General features: G+C 34.1%; 1 protein-coding gene across 2 annotated transcripts in view; it reads right to left on the reverse strand.

Annotated features, from left to right (window-relative positions):
• The window catches only part of siz (Brefeldin-resistant Arf-GEF family protein schizo), a 182,867-nt gene that overhangs the window by 17,039 nt on the left and 147,285 nt on the right, over positions 1-18,543 (reverse strand). Inside the window, exons 4-15 of one of the 2 annotated variants that reach the window (XM_090115939.1) lie at positions 13,162-13,340; positions 11,922-12,066; positions 11,342-11,431; positions 9,586-9,800; positions 8,844-8,964; positions 7,568-7,676; positions 4,645-4,741; positions 3,934-4,084; positions 2,147-2,291; positions 1,659-1,829; positions 631-848; positions 154-334 (exon numbers count right to left, since the gene is read on the reverse strand). In XM_090115939.1, coding sequence (XP_089972065.1) covers positions 154-334; positions 631-848; positions 1,659-1,829; positions 2,147-2,291; positions 3,934-4,084; positions 4,645-4,741; positions 7,568-7,676; positions 8,844-8,964; positions 9,586-9,800; positions 11,342-11,431; positions 11,922-12,066; positions 13,162-13,340 — 1,822 coding nt within the window. The remainder of the gene's footprint in view (positions 1-153; positions 335-630; positions 849-1,658; positions 1,830-2,146; positions 2,292-3,933; positions 4,085-4,644; positions 4,742-7,567; positions 7,677-8,843; positions 8,965-9,585; positions 9,801-11,341; positions 11,432-11,921; positions 12,067-13,161; positions 13,341-18,543) is intronic. The other variant, XM_090115940.1, reaches the window with a different exon arrangement.

Raw genomic sequence — 18,543 nt, forward strand, 5'->3', positions numbered from 1 at the left:
TCAAAAATAAGAAACATCAAATACTTCCAATGCGATTTTCAACCTTAACACAAACTCCCTAAGGTCCAAATTACAATAACAAGTCCGAACATTATTGAACTTTAACACACACACCATAAGGTCCAAATTGCAATAACAAGTCATTTAATTTACCGTATCCTGCGTCCTCAGCCGTTGCACAAAGTCGGTATTGCACACGCAGTACCGCCTCGCGAAGGCCTCGACCAGACGTTCGATCTTCTGCGCTTCTCCTGGAAGTCGGAAGTGTGCTTGGTACCGCCGTAGAGCGACATCTACCGCCATACCGGACAGGTCTAGCTCGTTCACGAAGCATCTAGAAGAAAAATCAATGCAACCTTTGAAGAAATGTCATACATCACTACATAGTATAAAACAAAGTCGCTTTCTCTGTCCCTATGTCCCTTTGTACGCTTAAATCTTTGAAACTACGCAACGGATTTTGAAGCGGTTTTTTAGGATTCGTCAAAAAAATGTCTTAAAATTTAGTTTTTATTTGAGTTTAGTTAAATTTTAATACTTTTGAAGATTTTATTTCAAATGTAACGGAGAGTGTCACTACAAAAAGTGCAAAAAAATTCAGATCAAAGACAAATCACAAACATCACTTACTCTAGTACCGCCATATTGAAGGGACTCTGCAGATTGCCCAAGTACTCGCCGATCATCTGTTTACTCAAGCCCTTCCTCGTGATGAGGAACCGAGCGACGCCTCGCGGCGAATTCTCCAGAAAGCCTCGCGATATCAGGTACGCAATGCCTCGCTCCGGTTTCTTGTTGAAAAGGTTCAAGCCCACGCGGTATTGCCGTTTGCGGACCGTTTCTGACACCTGGAATTTGATACAAAAATTGTATTGTGGTGGGGTTTTTTTTTATTTATATAACTTACACAACAATATTTTCCTGCATAAAATAGGTGTTGGATATTTTATAGCTTTGGCAGGCATAATGAGCACTTAGTGCGCGCCAGAGCTCTGCGACGCTGTTCTATTTTCCAAAATTAATTTGTTCAAAGCTATTATAGTTAGAGACTTGAGCTCTGATCATACCATTGAACTTGTGACGAGATGTGTGCGTTGTGGAGTTGACACCACGTGCGTTAATCGACTTGAGCAGTTTTTTTTATAGTTGAGCGAGCAAGCTAGCAGACAGGCAGGCAGGTGACCCACCTGATGGAAAGTAGTGCCCGTCGCCCTTTAGCATTCGCGTTGTCAGGGGCACCGCGAATGTGTTTCCGGCCTTTAAGATAAAATTAAGTTTTGTCCTTTTTTTGAAGATTTCCTTGTCGAAGAGACGCTTGGAAACACCTCAGATGGTAATTATTCATTCCACAACGATGTTGTTCTTGGCAAAAAATGCCGGGAGAATCGACCGGATCGGGAGTTGTATATCGTTTTTTGTTGTTTTCTACACGAGGACACGTTTATTTATTAATGTTTTGCTGCACTGCTGCCCCCAGCTACACACACACGCACCTTGAGCGGCGGCTGGTCGTGCGCGGGGCGGCAGCAGGCGGCGGGCGGCGCGTCGCAGTACGGCGGCGCGTCCTGCCGCTTCCACACCGCGTAGCGCTCGCCCTCGTACAGCGAGCCGGACGCGGTGCGTGCTGGCACTGCTCCCCCAGCTACACACACACGCACCTTGAGCGGCGGCTGGTCGTGCGCGGGGCGGCAGCAGGCGGCGGGCGGCGCGTCGCAGTACGGCGGCGCGTCCTGCCGCTTCCACACCGCGTAGCGCTCGCCCTCGTACAGCGAGCCGGACGCCGTGCGCGCGTGCTGGAACTGCTGCTCCGCCAGGTGTATGTGCGGCTCCTGCAAGTGACGTATACGTAATATATAGTTTTTTTTGTTATTGATTGTGGAAAATTTCGACCAATGACCGACCACTAGTCTGTATTTCTAGATATTTAAAACGTAATCTGTGAAAAAAAATCTAAAGTAGCAAAAGTTTAAAAATGATTCGTCAAAGCGTGACCTTTTTCTTGAAAATGAACATTTATTTAACAACACTACAAATTTCAATTTATCATGTCTTAAATAAAATCTAAACTGTAACATCTATACCAACTTCTGATCATAATAACAATTTTTTTTTCAATAAAAATTCTTTAAATTCCATAATATATTACCTGATGCCGTGGCTGATACGGCTGATGATAGTGGTGTCTGTGCTCCTGCGACGAACTCGACGAAGAGGACTGCACGGAGGACATCGACCCACCGCGCACCACCGCGCCGCACTCCGCCCGCCGGAGCGATACTGGACTCTCCGCACTGGAGATAGAGTTGACTTTTGTATACAATTATAAACATGCATGTATGAGATATGGATGTGGCAACTGGGCATGTTCACAATCGTGTTTTTTTTTTTCAAATATATGATTAACAGCACATTGTATTCATTTAAATAAATATGCCAGTTGAAGTGATGTATGACGTGACACTGAAGTTTCAATTTTACACACACCATTTTCGGTCGTGTGTTGCTCGAAGTTAGCTGAATAAATCCATCAAACATTCCTGTTATTAATTTATGTTGATTTTTTCTCTGTTTCGAATTAATAACCCAAATTCCTTAAAAACCTAATATATATTCAATTATACTAATTAATTATTCAGCTTTAAATTATGTCCAATAGGGTGTCCATCACAGACATGTATCAAGATAGACAAAGCGAGTGTATGTACTTCCCGTGTCCAAACTAAGTTTATGAAACTTACTTGACGCTGGCCTACACTCAGTCCGCGCTTGCAGTTCGCCAAGGAAAGACGTGAAGCTGAATAAAGTAAAATGCCGAATTGCGCCGTTATAAACTGTAGAAACTCCACAGCTGTGAGTGGCCGAGTTAGCAGAGATGTTTCCTTCCACCGGTAAGTAATTTTCTAATCAGAATATGCACTATTTATTTTAAAATCAAATAAAGAATATCTGTGGAAAACGATCGTGACAAACACGGATACCAAATCATACGAAATGATTCGGAATACATTGCGGCTTTTACTTGGCACGGTAAAGATCGCGTCGTATGATAACAAGCAATGAATAGCGTCTTCTCATTTTTCTGTTCTCATTTTTCTGTCCAATTTTGTGGTTAGTGATGTTCATTTGACGCAACAGTTCTCGATTCTAATCGATTTTATAATCGAACAGAAAAATGATAATTTGAAGGAGCAATTTTTCAGAAAAAAAGGCATAGATTTTTTTTGTCATTTAATACGACTTGACCTAGAACTTTAGGTATTTTAATACAAAGGTACTAAAAATAAATATTATGACATGGACGCCATTAGTTATAGTGTCATCTTGGGAGTTTTTTAAGAAAACTCCTTATTGCTTAGACTATGTTTGTTTTTTCAGTTTTCCAAGTAACCCGAACATAAAAGGAAAATGGATCGATGCAACGGGACATAAATATTGATTGATTGACAGTTTCATTACTTTCTTTCGATGGCCTCTCTAGTACGTAGTACATGGTAAATCAATGGGCATATGTAAGAAAAAGCTAAAACACATTAGTTTACTTGTTAGAATATTAAAAGGTTTATAACTTTATTTTATCATCCCTCTGTCTATGGTATTATCATTTTTCTGTCTTGAATCGATTTAGTAATCGATTACGATTCATTTATTTGACTACCTCTTAGACATAGATCTAGTTTGATTGATTTCTTTCGATTTACTTCGATGGGATAGGACGATACTAGAATCGCCGCGCGAGTGGCGGCCTAATCGATTTAGCGTAAAATGAAATTAACATCACTAAAAAGCGCTCGTGACGTCATAACGCTTCAAGGTCAGTACAAAAAATATGACACGCTTGGTTTTCATACAGATCGCGGTACTTGCGTTGTCTACTTAAATATACATGTCTGTGGTGTCCATTCATTCATAACTCCTAGGACTACTAATACTCACTTGAGGGTAATACTGCTGGTCCGTTTGGGCACTTCTGGGGGAAACCGCCTCGCGTTGGCCGCCTGTATCGCCGCCAGCTGCTGCTGCTGTCGGGCTGTAGGTGAGGATAGAGGCTTGCCCCCTGATGATAGGAGGTTCCCATATATTGGACCTGGGAAAGATTAAATTAAAAAAAATGTTAGGTGAAGTAGCTTATACTAATGTTTCATTTCTGGATCGAAGACATTTATGTTAATTTTGAACATTTATGTTACGATTTGTTGAAAGAATATTTAAGTATTTATTAAAATGACTAGGTTTCCACCCGCGGCTTCGCTTTAGTCAAAGAAAAACCCGCATAGTTCCCGTTCCCATAGGATTTCCGGGATTGCGTCATTTTCCCGGGATAAAAAGTAGCCTATGTCCTTTCTCGGGTATCAAAATATCTCCATACCAAATTTCATGAAAATTGGTTCAGTAGTTTAGGCGTGATTGAGTAACAGACAAACAGACAGAGTTACTTTCGCATTTATAATATTAGTATGGATGAGTTATTTTTTGGGTAGTTTAAAATTATGGATTTCTTGATCGAAGTCAAAAATATGTTTTTTGTTTGGCTCTACTTAACTTTAACTTACCTAAATACGATGAGTAAAATATTTTTTTTCTTTTTACAGATGATCATTCCATTTTCATACACAAGTTCCCTGTAAGTTTTTCGTTAATAATTACCTGAATTATTTAATAATTGGTTGTTATGTAGAGATTCATTATGTGATGATGACGTCGATATATTAGTCACCGAGCCGCTCACAGAGCAACTGCACACCTGAAACGAACAAATATCATTACAATCTTATCTTGTATTGTTGACTATATTATGAGGTTAGTGCGAGTAAATAAGTAGCGGTATGATTTTAGAAGTATCCCTGTAAGTGATTATTTTATATTTTTGGTGTTTAATTATTATTTTTTGAAGTGAAACTTCTTTAGGCGATACCGTTACGTCATCGAGTAAGGAAACGATTTTTGTAATTTTGAATATTTCCAAAGAAATTTCACTTCTGACACGTGTGCTCTGAACACACACTTTTTTATTACCAATCAAATGAAGATCAGAATAAAGTTTGTAGTTATGATCAATGATTATAAATTCAAACTTAATTCTCTTCTAAATAATTAATAACAAACGAATCAAAATTTAAAGACAACACGATTTTTTGTTTCAACATTGGAATGTTAAACATGTTAATTGCTTAAAACCTGAATGATTATCATTAGTAAAAAATGCAATACATTGCAATCTAAAATATTAAATTAATGAGTAATTAGTCTAAATTGATTATAATATAGAAATATTGTATAATGTCTCGTTTGTTTACTTATATTTCCCACGGTACGAGCAAAATCTCAAAATTATATACATTATTAACTTTATAAAATATGTATATAATATTGTAATTGAAGCAGGATGAATAACTGTTCTTTTTTAACTTATTATTTCATTTATTACAACGTTAATTCAGTGTGTCTAAAGCTTTTTGCTTGTTATTTTGTTTTATCACATTATTGTTCAAGTAACCTAATTTTAATTAAATAAGGGGAGAGGGGAGATGCCTCTCATATCTTTAAATAATGTTTCTTATCTATATAACATGTACATAAAAAATTCTCGTGTCATTGGGTTTTTAAGTAAATTCCTCCAAAACGGTAATATTAATTTTTTAATAAAAATATATATAAATGAAAAGTAAAGAAGTAACATGCATTAGGAATAGACATTTTTGTACTATTTAATGGTGTCTCTGATACCCATTATACACACGTACACCAGCAAGTGCAGCACGAGTGTTTGTTTACTTAAGAAGGTAGATAATTTTAATACTTGTTTTACATTGTTTATTGCATTTATTGAAATAAACCTTATAACTAAACTTTAGTGCCCTATGAGATTAATGATATCAGATATCCCATAATTAATTTTCTTGTTATTAAAACCCCAAAATAATTTATATAAAATTCTCATAGACTAACATTATCAACTAGGTACATAATAAAACTCAAATCACTGCTATAAATAACAAAGTAAATATGTATTGCTATTTTTACTTATTATTCAAAAAACTAAAATAATTTACATACATCATAATTACACTTATTATCACAACACCGTATTCTTATCACACGATTCATAAACCAAAAGTGCCTTTTCTTCACAAATCTCTTCACCAACATTTTACTTTTATACCGTTCCATTATTTAGCTTAAATACTGGACGTTAGAACTGTTTCGCATTAGAAGAATCACTGATAATTTTTAACATTGTATGCAGTATCATGATAGTCATTTTAATGAAACAAACACTTCATACAATTTTAATCCTTATTTGAATACTTTAAGAGCTAATTTAGTGTGCAACATTTCTGCAATGTAAAGATTAGGTTTTTGTACGATATGATAATTACGTGTACAAATATTTGAAATTTTCGTAGATAACATCCGCGTAGCTTAACGTGAGAGAGCCATTGTGTATTTTATTGTAGATAATGAGAACTCTAAATAATTATAATTGAATTTAATGTTTTATACAAAACTGTTGCTATTGCCGGTTTCTACCATTAATTTTAAACTCAGTGACTGTTAATCTTTTACTTTTTAATATAACATTATAACTGTGTAGAACATGAGATTATACGTGGAATTAAAGAAGACATTTAATTATTAAACAAACAACAGAGTAATAAATTGCAAATCAACACACATACGTCAAGAACCGTAATTATGAAAAAAACGTTATGACAAGTATGGATCGTTTTTCCCACGCAAAAATATACACTATCAAAACTAGCTAGCTATTGGCCAAATAGATAGGAACGCGGGAACGTCATTTATTGGCTAGCTTGAGACGTCACGTGTTCGAATTGGTCAATGCACGACGCTTGCTAGATTCATAGAATAAACTATGCGAGATGTGACATTTTGCAATTAGATAAAAAAAAACAATCACATAAAATTGAGTAAATTGCAATACTTAATTTTAACAGACTCGTTACTTATTAAATACATATTGGTTGACCTAAATTACAACACTTAGGTATCTGTGTTCGCGATAACCTATTTATTACTGCGCCGATTTCTACTCTGTTTTTACAATGGATAGCGTGGATCTCGAGGCAGGAATCAGGATTAGTTAAATTAATTGCCTTTTTAAATTAATTGTTTGCTTTTATGTTTATATTTCTGATGCAATAAATACATTTCGTTTCATTTTCAGGTTTCAGTATATACTTTGTTGAGTGTTGACGTTGAAAGCTAGTTACAGTTAGATTCAAACTTAATGGCGGTTCGGAAGTTAGCTGTTTTATAACCTTAAAATGATTAACATATTATGTGTTTAACTGAAATTGTTTTCTGCGCATCGGAACGTACGATGTTCTACCGCTATTTAATTTGAAAGCTAATAATGTTGAAATAATTGTATATTGAAACAACTTGTGGATGCTGATACATTGTGCGCACACGACATTACACCACGAACCACAGAGACAGGAGGAGGGCAAAGACAATTGCAGTTTACAGTGATACTATACAGACTATAACCAAAATACAGATTATAATATTTGCCTATTACAACAAGTATAATAAAGTAACTTACCCCACTATCAGCGTCCCCCCTGTGGTGGGGTATCTCACTCGCGATCATGTGTATTTGGTGCGCGGACTGTTGAACACGAGCCACCATCGCGTCTACGTCGTTTTGGTTTCTGGAATTATGTATAATTGTTATTAACTACAGTACTAAATGTTTATTAATTGACGACGCGGTTGGCGCAGTGGTAAAAGTAACTGCCTACTGAGCCGACGGTCCCGGTTTCGATCCCCGGTCAGGGCAAATATTTGTGTGATGAACTCAATTATTTGTTCTTGGGTCTGGGTGTTATCTATATATTATGTATTTATTAAATATTATATTTATCGTCGCCTAGTACCCACAATACAAGCCTTAATTGAGCTTACTGTGGGACTAGGTCGATTTGTGTAATAATGTCCTATAATATTTATTTATTTATTTATTTATTAATATTGATTGCATGAATTGAGGTTTTGGGTTATTCATCACTGACCAAATGTTTTTGGTTTTGAATAGTCTGTTTTTGCATGATGCTTTCTTTTGCATTTTTTAATGAAAATGTGGTCAAATGCTTCCCTATTATACACAATAAAAGAAAATTTATTAAATGAAAAGCTAGACAATTAAAAAAAGCCAATATTTTCAAAAATAAACTCCCAAACTGCTAAAATAAGCGATGAAATTTCCTGTGGTTTTGTCCACGTATGTATCTGAGGGGCACAAATAACAATTACTGCTGTAACGTCAGTAAGATTTAACTAGGTCATAAAGCTTCAGTTCTAATGAATTTAGTCTAACTACATTATGCACTAGATCTTAACTGTATTGTTAACTAGATCTTAACTTTATAATGCATTACCCTCCGCTTCATAATGCATTAGACTTTGTATGGAGCTGCATTTTGCTTTTGTGTGTAGTAAATTACATTTTTCGTTGATAGAAAAAGATTTTGTAAATTGGAGGAATGAACGAATGAAAATTTCATTTTGTGTACAAAAATGAATATTTTTTTTTAATACTACATCAATTCTACACAAATATTATGGCACTATTTTGAATTCTTCTTACTTAAAGAAATTTTGGCGAGCGATTTATATGATTAGAATTGTAAACATCATCTTATAAATTAATTAAAGTTTTTAATGACTCATATTATTAAATTACTATATTAATGAAAGGTTTGTTAAGTCTTCAGACAACAAAAATTGTTAGTTTGATATCTACCCTCTTTTCCCTCCCTCTTTTAAATTTTATTATCTATCATGTTATTGATAAAAATGTTAAATAATATATAGCTCACCCCATATCAACATCATGCCGCTCTCTAAGCGACATGGACCGCATCGGTCTGGTGAGAGCGAGCATCTTTTCCGATCCAGCTGGGCTCTTTTGCATCATCGTGTTGGCGTAGATGTCGTTACCTGTTTATGGATACAATTTTTATAAATAGTTTAGCGGTATATTTTATATGTCATTAAGATAATATCGTTCTAATCTATACTAATATTATAAATGCGAAAGTAACTCTGTCTGTCTGTCTGTTACTCAATCACGCCTAAACTACTGAACCAATTTGCATGAAATTTGGTATGGAGATATTTTGATACCCGAGAAAGGACATAGGCTACCTTTTATTGCGAAATATGTACCACGGGCGAAGCCGGGGCGGACCTCTAGTAAACTATAAAAGGATAGAAGTTGTTCATGTGTAGTGAAACAAGATTGCAAAGTTTGTTGTTCTATATTGGACATTTCATAATAAAAGTTTTCTCAGTTATTTTACCTTTAATTAAATGAAGCAGAATCTAATCGTATACAATGCACGTATTCTTTAATCATACACATCTTGTAATTGTGAAAATAACATTAAATTTATCTTCACTATAATTGTCCATCATAAAACAACTTATGAGCCACCGTTACATTTTCGCCACAAAAGACTAAGGTTTGTGTGGATGGATAGAATGATATTGCTGTTACATTTTGATACATGAAATAGTTCGGATGGCTTTACCACACCTCCAACTTCTATAGTAACTTACCATTAACCATCAAATGCTCGCCATCCTGCATCCGTCTTGCATTCGAATCAGCCGCCTTGGCCATAGCAGTGATGGCGCTAAACTTCTTCAACAATTGCCGACGTCGGAACGCCCTTTGTATGGTGACGGCCGCACGACGAGCACGCAAACCTCCGTACCGTCTCTCTAGGATTTCAACTTGCTTGTCCAGTAGATCTTGCGACATTTCATAACGGCTGCAATGGTTGGTATGATTTAGGAAAGAGATTTTTTGGATGTGTGATATGTAGGGGAATATTTGTTTATATGTATGAGGTAGGATCATGAGATATCAGGTAGTTGTTTTACTTAGTTTAGTAGCGGCTTTGATATATTGAATTGTGTATTATAGTATTCATAGCATTGGGTTTCTAGCTTTTCTTTTTAATTTTTATAGCGACTTTAATTTATATTATAGCAGTAAACATAATAAAAATCTTTATCTTTTAATTGGCAAAGAGATTATATAATTCTTCGTATATATAATTTTCCTTTTATGGTTATTATAATGATCAAATGTTTTTTAGCTTGTTTTTTGCAATATAGTGATGTAATTCTTTGATAGCAATCAGTAGAAACTTATTTACTCCAAGTGCCTATTTTATTGTACAATTTATGCAAGATTGTTGCATTTTATAGCCATAGTATTTTTCATAGTATGAATTTTACGTAGCCAAACTACAATACGAAAGAAGAGTTTTCATAGATAACTGTGAATTTTAATCAGATTATAATAATCGATGAATTACTGAATTAAGCCGATGTGTCTATCAGTTGTTAAGTAATGTTAGAAGTCATGCCATGGTTATAGTTTATTGTAAGTGAATGAGGAAGGATCCTATTAATTTGCACAGATTCTAATGGATATGTGACAGATTCTATTACAAACCATGCGTATAGTCCGGGATACATCGCCCATTTTTGCAAGTGATTACTATCAAGCTAATTTTTCGTAAGTAGCTTTATTTTGATGAGATGCCCAATAATTTCATGTACGAAACTCTCGATTGTGGTAGCTACCAGAGGAAACAAGGATAAAATATTTTGATTTGATGGTTCTCAAATATTAATTACTAACTGAATGTTTTTTTTTGTTCAATCTCAAGATAATTATCTAAATTATTCGAAAAAATATTTGTCCTACAAAATCTATGGTTTGATCAAAGAGTCCCCCTTTCCAATGTGTATCGATAACGAAGTCATCATAAATGATTACTAACCAGCTGATTTTTTTATTTTCACTTATTTAATACTTATTTAATTCAACAGACGTATTGTCCTACAAATTGCGTAATAAATATTTGAGAACCGTCAAATCAAAAATTTTTATCCTTGTTACCTCTGTAAGCTACCACAATCGAGAGTTTCGTACATGAAATTATTGGGCATCTCATCAAAATAAAGCTACTCACGAAAAATTAGCTTGATAGTAATCACTTGCAAAAATGGGCGATGTATCCCGGACTAGTAGGTTAAAGACACGAACACAAGAAGGAGTTAATTGATACCGTTTCTATACTTTCAACGAATCGTTTTCCTCATGTTCAGATTTTGACACAACTTAATTAAAGTAATATCAAAATCGAATACGTAAGTAAAACGAATTGTTTGTCAGTATGGTAACGGGTCATTAGGTAATGAATTTGCTGATTTATAATTGCGTATAAGATCTACGATCGGAATTATGTCTAGGATAGTTAAGGCCACAAGGCTAGGCATTCCTGAGGTGTGGACATACCCTCGTGTCAGTTTTCCCCTTTTTTGGGGTAAACTTGTATCTTTTTGCGTTATTCCCGTACTGCCAATGATCCCAACGTCTGTGCCTCGCCTATGGAAGGAATTCATTTGTAAACTTTTATCTCGACTCAAATATGTGTGTATTTCTGTAGCTTTTTCACTTCTGCATTATATTGTTCCCATTGTTTACACGTGTTTTTATCCATAATTGGATTCCGCATGGCTTAAATAATGTAAATAAACACTCGGCAAACCACTCATATTTTATAAATAATAAAAATGTACTCCTATATCCTAATGTGTGATTGTCTCTATAAAAAATGTACTTCTATTAACATTAAAACATTCAGTACTATTTGTATACTACATTCTCTAACATTCTCTAGTAAATTCTAGACCGTACCTTTCCCGATAGCCTGTTAAATAATATGCTACAAACTTAAAACATCATAATCTTTCACTATCCTTTCAACTACATCCATACATAACTACATCTCTATCTCCAACTATAACTCTTCACACAGAACCTTCTAGAACATTCTAGAACGTTCCAGAAGCTTCTAGAACGTTCTCGAACGTACCTGTTCGTGTGCACAGCGAGGCCGAACCCCTCTGGCGGTGCTGCGATGTACAGCGGCGGCGCCGGCTCCGCTGCGCCCGCGCAGAGCCCCGCACCGGTGGACGCGTTGGACGCGGAGGAGCATGACGAGTTGGAGTGGTTTAATGCTGAAATTGTAACAGAGATTATTATTATATTAGACGTAACTTTTGATTTAATATTTTTATGGATGAATAGTTGTCACTGTTTCCTGTCCGAATATGCTTAGCTGTCGAATACTATAAAGTATAAATTGCCGCTTTCCATTGACTCTTGGCGCATTCGTACGAATCGTGCCTAGGGGCTCGGACGTTGTTTATACGACGTTCAACCCAACTACCCTCACTTTGCTAATAGTCGTTGACTTGCTGCGATTTGTTATCAACTACCTACATCAATTAGGTAGCTGTGTGGAATCGCAGTACATTCTTATTACATTCAAACTAATATTTAACCCGGCCTCGCGTGTTATTTCTAATAATTATTAATCATCATTTAACATCACAGCTGGTTTTTTTTATTGAAAATTAAAACGCTTTTCATCCATATGTGGAAAGGTAAAAATTAAACTGTTTTCTTAACTTAATGAATTACTATTTTTGTATTAGTCGTGTCACGTGTGCAAATATTGGCACCGAAACAATTTACCCTTTATTAGGAATAAATTGTTTCCTGTCGCTTCACACGTTCACAAGGCCACCAGCGGCTTTTCAATTTTCTTCATACACCGACATAATTACAGTACATCATTAATTACTCTTAACTTGCCAGTCACGTGATACGTGTACGTGACATAAAATTGTGAGCAACATTATAATGTGCTTAACCAGACGCTTTATCTTGTGTGGTTAAAGTTTTTATTCAAACTCATTTAAAGTAAATATTTAGTTGCAAACAACTTCTGTTCATTTAGTAAACATAAAAATGCTCACTTATTTTTATTGTTAATTTTATAATTTTTTTATTTCATTGTGTCAAGTGTAAAAGTTCAAAGTTCTTAGTTTAACTTGTGTATGAGGTATATAAATTTGACTTAAACTAATGACACCTAATACGTTATAATAGTGAGAAAATCAAATAATATTCTATTTGAGTGTGTCGTTTATTCTGCGCCAGAAGAACAGCTGTGTTTACTGAAAAAGGTGGTCGAAATATTATAACTCTGGTGTGTGCAGCGTCTGCACATCGCGCGCCACAAGCGATGTGACCACAAACCAACTCACCGGGCATGGGGCGATGCACCGCCGTGACGTACCGGTTGCCGTCCATGTACCCGCGGTCCGGCTCCGCGTGGTGGCCATGGTGGCCGCTGTGTATGCTGTGCTGGTGCGAGTAGAACCCGTCTGGTGGGTGCAGCGTCACGCCGCTGCTGTTCTCCTCCTCATCGACTTTTTGAGAGAAGCTGCAACAATAGAAGATTACGGTTAATGATCGTACTCAGAATACGAAATCATGTAATTAAAATCTTAAAGAGAAGAATAAGTTTGAGACCAAAATCATGTTGTAATAAATACTTTTTATCGGTTAATTATGAGTATTAAGAATTGTATTTTTTTAGTACATAATAAATTATGTATGACCATTTTAGGTAATGTCTTCTGAGAAACAAATAACAATCACATCTAGTTCAAGAGACGGCAACGTAGTAAAAACATGAAAAGAGGATAATAAACGTTCTTTTCATAATCACAGAGTTCGTTCCACCCCATCTAAACATGACCGTTCTAGTGTCATTTAAAACAAAGAAATGTTCATAGTATTAAAAATTACAAGATGTGCTTTTAGAAGACTCTTAAACTTACAGAACAAGAGATTTCTATAGCTCTATGGACTATGAAGACACTACAACACTAGAAATCTTTTGTTTCCTACATAGGTACTTTTATACCGTGTTAGCTATAACCAATCGTCTGATAAACTAATCATTTGATTTAATACAAAACTAGTATACATTAGAAATCTTTCTAGGCATCTTCTTGGTTGATCGCGTTTCGGGTCTATTGCACATTGAATAAAATATCGTCTAAAAGGATCAAATTGATGGAACCTTGGTCCATTGGACCATAAATAAGAACAATTTAAATACGTCCAAAAGTTACATGATAAATGACAGACAATATAATGTCACGGCGTAATAACTTTGAAATGTCAAATGATCGGGAGGTCAAAGACAAGGATATAAAATTAAACTTAAGTTCATATTATTATTTTGAAGAAATTATATTTCATAAAAAATTGGCAAAATAATTCGTGTTCGTACATCCTATTTTAGACGGTTTAAAACTAAAGGTGACAAATGACAATGAAGGTTATATTTTTAACTTAACGCAATGAAACACATTACACGTTACATTCTTTGAATATTATTGAAGACAATAATGTTTGTAATCATAATTAAAAAAAATTATCGCAAAACTAATCCTCTAATTCAATTTCTAGTGCCGATAACCGATAAAAATTAATTGAAAAACATGAATTAAAATAACATTCCACGATTGCGTAAATTATTATCGATAAAATTATATAATAAACAGAATAATCTATATCAAAATCTTAATGCAGTAGAAAGATATACAATAGAAATAATAGAAATAACCTTGAATGGAGCCTAATATTAAAGATGTAAAATTCAACGTAATTATTTAATCCTTATAAACAATAAATATAATTAACATTACAATAATTTTGTTTGTTTTATCGTCAAAGGTCGTCGAATTAATTCAGACGGCGACGCTTCTAATTCTTAAGCTAATTTCTTAATGCTCTATTAAATAAGGCTTATTTGCTAAGTCGAAAACAAGCAAAACGTTGTTGGGAATTTTAAAACGATTAAGGGTATTTTAATAAATTATAGCCTGTGATTTACATTCCAATATATATAAAGTTTAATTAATATTGGGTTGGCATAAAGGCAAAAATATTATCTATAGTTAAGTTATAAGTAAATATATTACTATAGACACAGTCAAGACGCTCTCATTACTAGATATTTACGTAGTTTAGAAACTATACTGCGTATTAAGAAAAAACTTTCATTAATTTAAAATTATTTATTAAAAAAACACAACTCACTTAACAGCGGTGGAACAACCTACAATTTTCGAATAAAGTGCCCTGTATTTCTAATTTCTATTAAACCCTTGGTAAAAAATAACTGGCTTAAACTAACTTCATAGTTTAACCATTTTATTTCCTCAACTAAATACAGCGCTAGCTTTTGAAAAATAGCCCAATAAAATTCGGATTTATTAAACGTCGCATGAAAGCTGGAAAAATTTATTATTTTCATTTCATTTGAAATATTCACTTTAGTTATATTTGATAGTCCAAAATAAATGGCGTATAAATTCAACAATTTTATTTCATTCCTTTTGTGCGAAAGTATAAAAATAATAAAATAAATTTCCTATCGAATTGTATTCTTATTAAATCTAATCTAATCTAACATTATTTATAACTAGCGGTCCGCCCCGGCTTCGCCCGTGGTACATATTTACGTTTTCTCTACATAAAAACCATCCTCGTACTTCAAGGAATATAATAAAAAAAGAATTATCGAAATCGGTTCAGCCGTTCTCGAGTTATGCGCTTACCAACATATTTTGCGATTCATTTTTATATATAAAAGAATATTATGTCCTACCATTCTTCTTCTAAAATTCCAAATTTAATGCCACACAAAATTCCTACAACGAACATAATTAAACTCAAACTCAAACATTCATTTATTCAATTAGACTTGTTCTAGAATCTAGAAGCACTTTTGAATCGAAATAACATAGTTTTACCATTAGCCACCTGTAAGAAATTCCTACACTTGACAAAGTTAACAAATCTATTAAATATTAAATATTATAGGACATTATTATTATAGGTGTCTATAGTGTCAATAATTTCATTGCACCATATTCAAAACAACCCAGTGTCACTATCAGGAAGCCCTCGAGATATCTCATCAAATCTTATCAACATTTCGAGATATTTCCAAACGTACGTATCTACTAGGTAGGTACTATCAGAGTCAATATTTGCAGAAGGCATCTGGGACGCTCTCACGGACCCTCGGATAAGGAGGGAAAAATACACAGTATTAAAGTATTCAGTTCAATGCAATGCTGAAATCTATGCGATTTGAAAATTTAATTCTGTTTATACGTGAATTCTGAGTAAGATATATTTATGTTGAAGAGACTAGGAAGTGTATATTGAGGAATTATTTCATAATGCTCAATTATTAAAGTCCAATATGTCTTTGCTTGGGTTAGCATTTTAGCAATAGGAAAAATCCCTATCAATATTACAACTTTCCATACCAATCCATGCGTAAAAATAAAAATAAAAACACACGCTGACACACAAAACATGCGGGTTGAAATGAGAGCACCTTCATTTAATGAAATGGTCCAAAAATATGTCATACCTTTTACGGTAATAAATACGAATAATAATGGAAAGAAAAATGTTATGTTCTTTCACTTTGCACTAATATTATAATGTAAATAGGAAGGAATATAGAAAAGGAAATACGTACTTGCCACTTGCAGATTTGTTATTTCACAATAAATTTTGGTTATTCTACGAAAAGAAACGCACGCTAATCAGTTCATATAGTAGAAGAAAATATTGAAGAATATAATTGATGAACAACCCAGACACGTGCAGTTACAAAATAATGTAGGCTATATCTCAATCTATGTGCATGCATACATGCATACACTAGACCATATAACTGGACATTATAATGATCTACATCTCATACACCTGGACCAGTGGAGCGTACAAATTTTACAGTAACTTTTCCGTTGTTTACGCCAAACCATGAATAATTAATACCCAATACTATAACAAAACTCAGTACTATAAAATTGCTGGAAACAGTTAAGACTTCATTTCACACATCAATAACTAACCACTAGACACTGAAAAACTGGGTTATGATATACTTTGCAAAAGCTAAAGTCTTCGTCTACGACTATATTATATTGACTTAAATAAAGCCTATTTTAAATATGTTGATTATGGCAAAGGTCTTCTTTTGTTAATGTATTTATACCGAGAAAGACTTTTATTTATAGAAGAGTCAAAACATTGATCAGAGCTAAAATTAAACGATTCAACGAGTAAAAATAAAGCTTATCAGCATGATTCAAGCATAACATTATTCATCAACATTTGATCTTATCTGTAGATGTTTTAAGATATACCATCTTGGATAACATCTTAAGATGCACCAACAAAATACATTATTTTCGTTTCAAGATAAGTATTAAATGCTTGATGCAAACCGAGAACGATCTTCCACATTAACGAAATCTCAACAAGAACATTCCTCACATCGTTTCCCGTTTCTTTAATTATATTCTTGAAATAAAGTCTCCCAAATAAATGTCACACATTACTCTCCGATCAACATAACGACGCCATAAATCACTACCCTAAAACAAGCAAATTAAAACGAAGAATGCCATAACTTATTTTATCGTCCGTGTAATAGCTTTTCTATTCCTTTTATAGTATTAGTTCCATAAAAACCAGTTTATTCATGATGTTTTGAGACATATCTCTAGGTACTTGGCGATCGGCCAACAAACTGCAATAACTAATAGTTACCTAGGAAATACACGGATTGTAAATTCCATACGTAAATGTCACAAACAAGGTCATAACTCCTAACTTTACGATGTTCGTACAATTGTAGGTGGAGACAATTGAGAGAAAAAGACTCAAAATATATTATGGTGTCGTGTCGTAAAGAGTAACTGACTTGAGCAATATTGGTCAACTTTATCTCTTATCTTAATAATTTCTTAACTTTTATGGCGTAAATTTCATTACAAAATTTGCAGCAGGAAAATTTTAAGACGCTAATTCTTATTGATTTATTGCTAATGCTTCAAGAGATAATCTGAATAGGATCTTAAAAATGTAACGAAGACTAACTATACTAGATATTATTTGTTAAGTATTTGCATCATAAATCTCAGACTTCAATAATAGTGGTTTTATAAGAAGCGCCGAAGGAGTATTAAGCGATAGTCACGATGCAGTCGTTTAGAAAGTTCGAGAAAACAGAGATAGGTACAATAATTTGAACCTCTCCGTATCTGCATTAACATCACTTGTGTATTGACATTGTTTTGACGAGAAAGTCTATGTAAATAACGTCCATTGTGTGACAGATAAAATCCATATTTTACATGAAAAGGAAATTAATACCACTGATACCTAATCGCAAAAAAAAAACATAATATAATACTAACAGATATAAATTTAATTCGAATACCTACTTACAGCAAAAAAATGTGAATACTGAATAACCATATCTCGTGTAAGGTGGAAATAATCCTATTAGAGGATTTAAAGTTATGGAGGCGTGGTAAAAATCTCTGTACTCAAACATTTCTCAAGCGTTGACGTAAAGGTAGAAAAAGAATACCTATATATGTATAAATAGAAGAAGCTCGTTTTTACACGTATTTAGAAGAGGATCTTCCACGTTCGCGATTATACATATTTCGATATATTTATATTATAATGCAGATTTGCCAAATGTACGTTTAATTGTAATATATGTAAACAAACACAGGGGAGTGAACATGCGACCG

Source organism: Colias eurytheme, chromosome 24 (genome assembly GCF_061535395.1).
Source record: "Colias eurytheme isolate Ceu_HAF_F1 chromosome 24, ilColEury1 Martin Lab GWU primary, whole genome shotgun sequence".
Taxonomy (NCBI): Eukaryota; Metazoa; Arthropoda; class Insecta; order Lepidoptera; family Pieridae; genus Colias; species Colias eurytheme.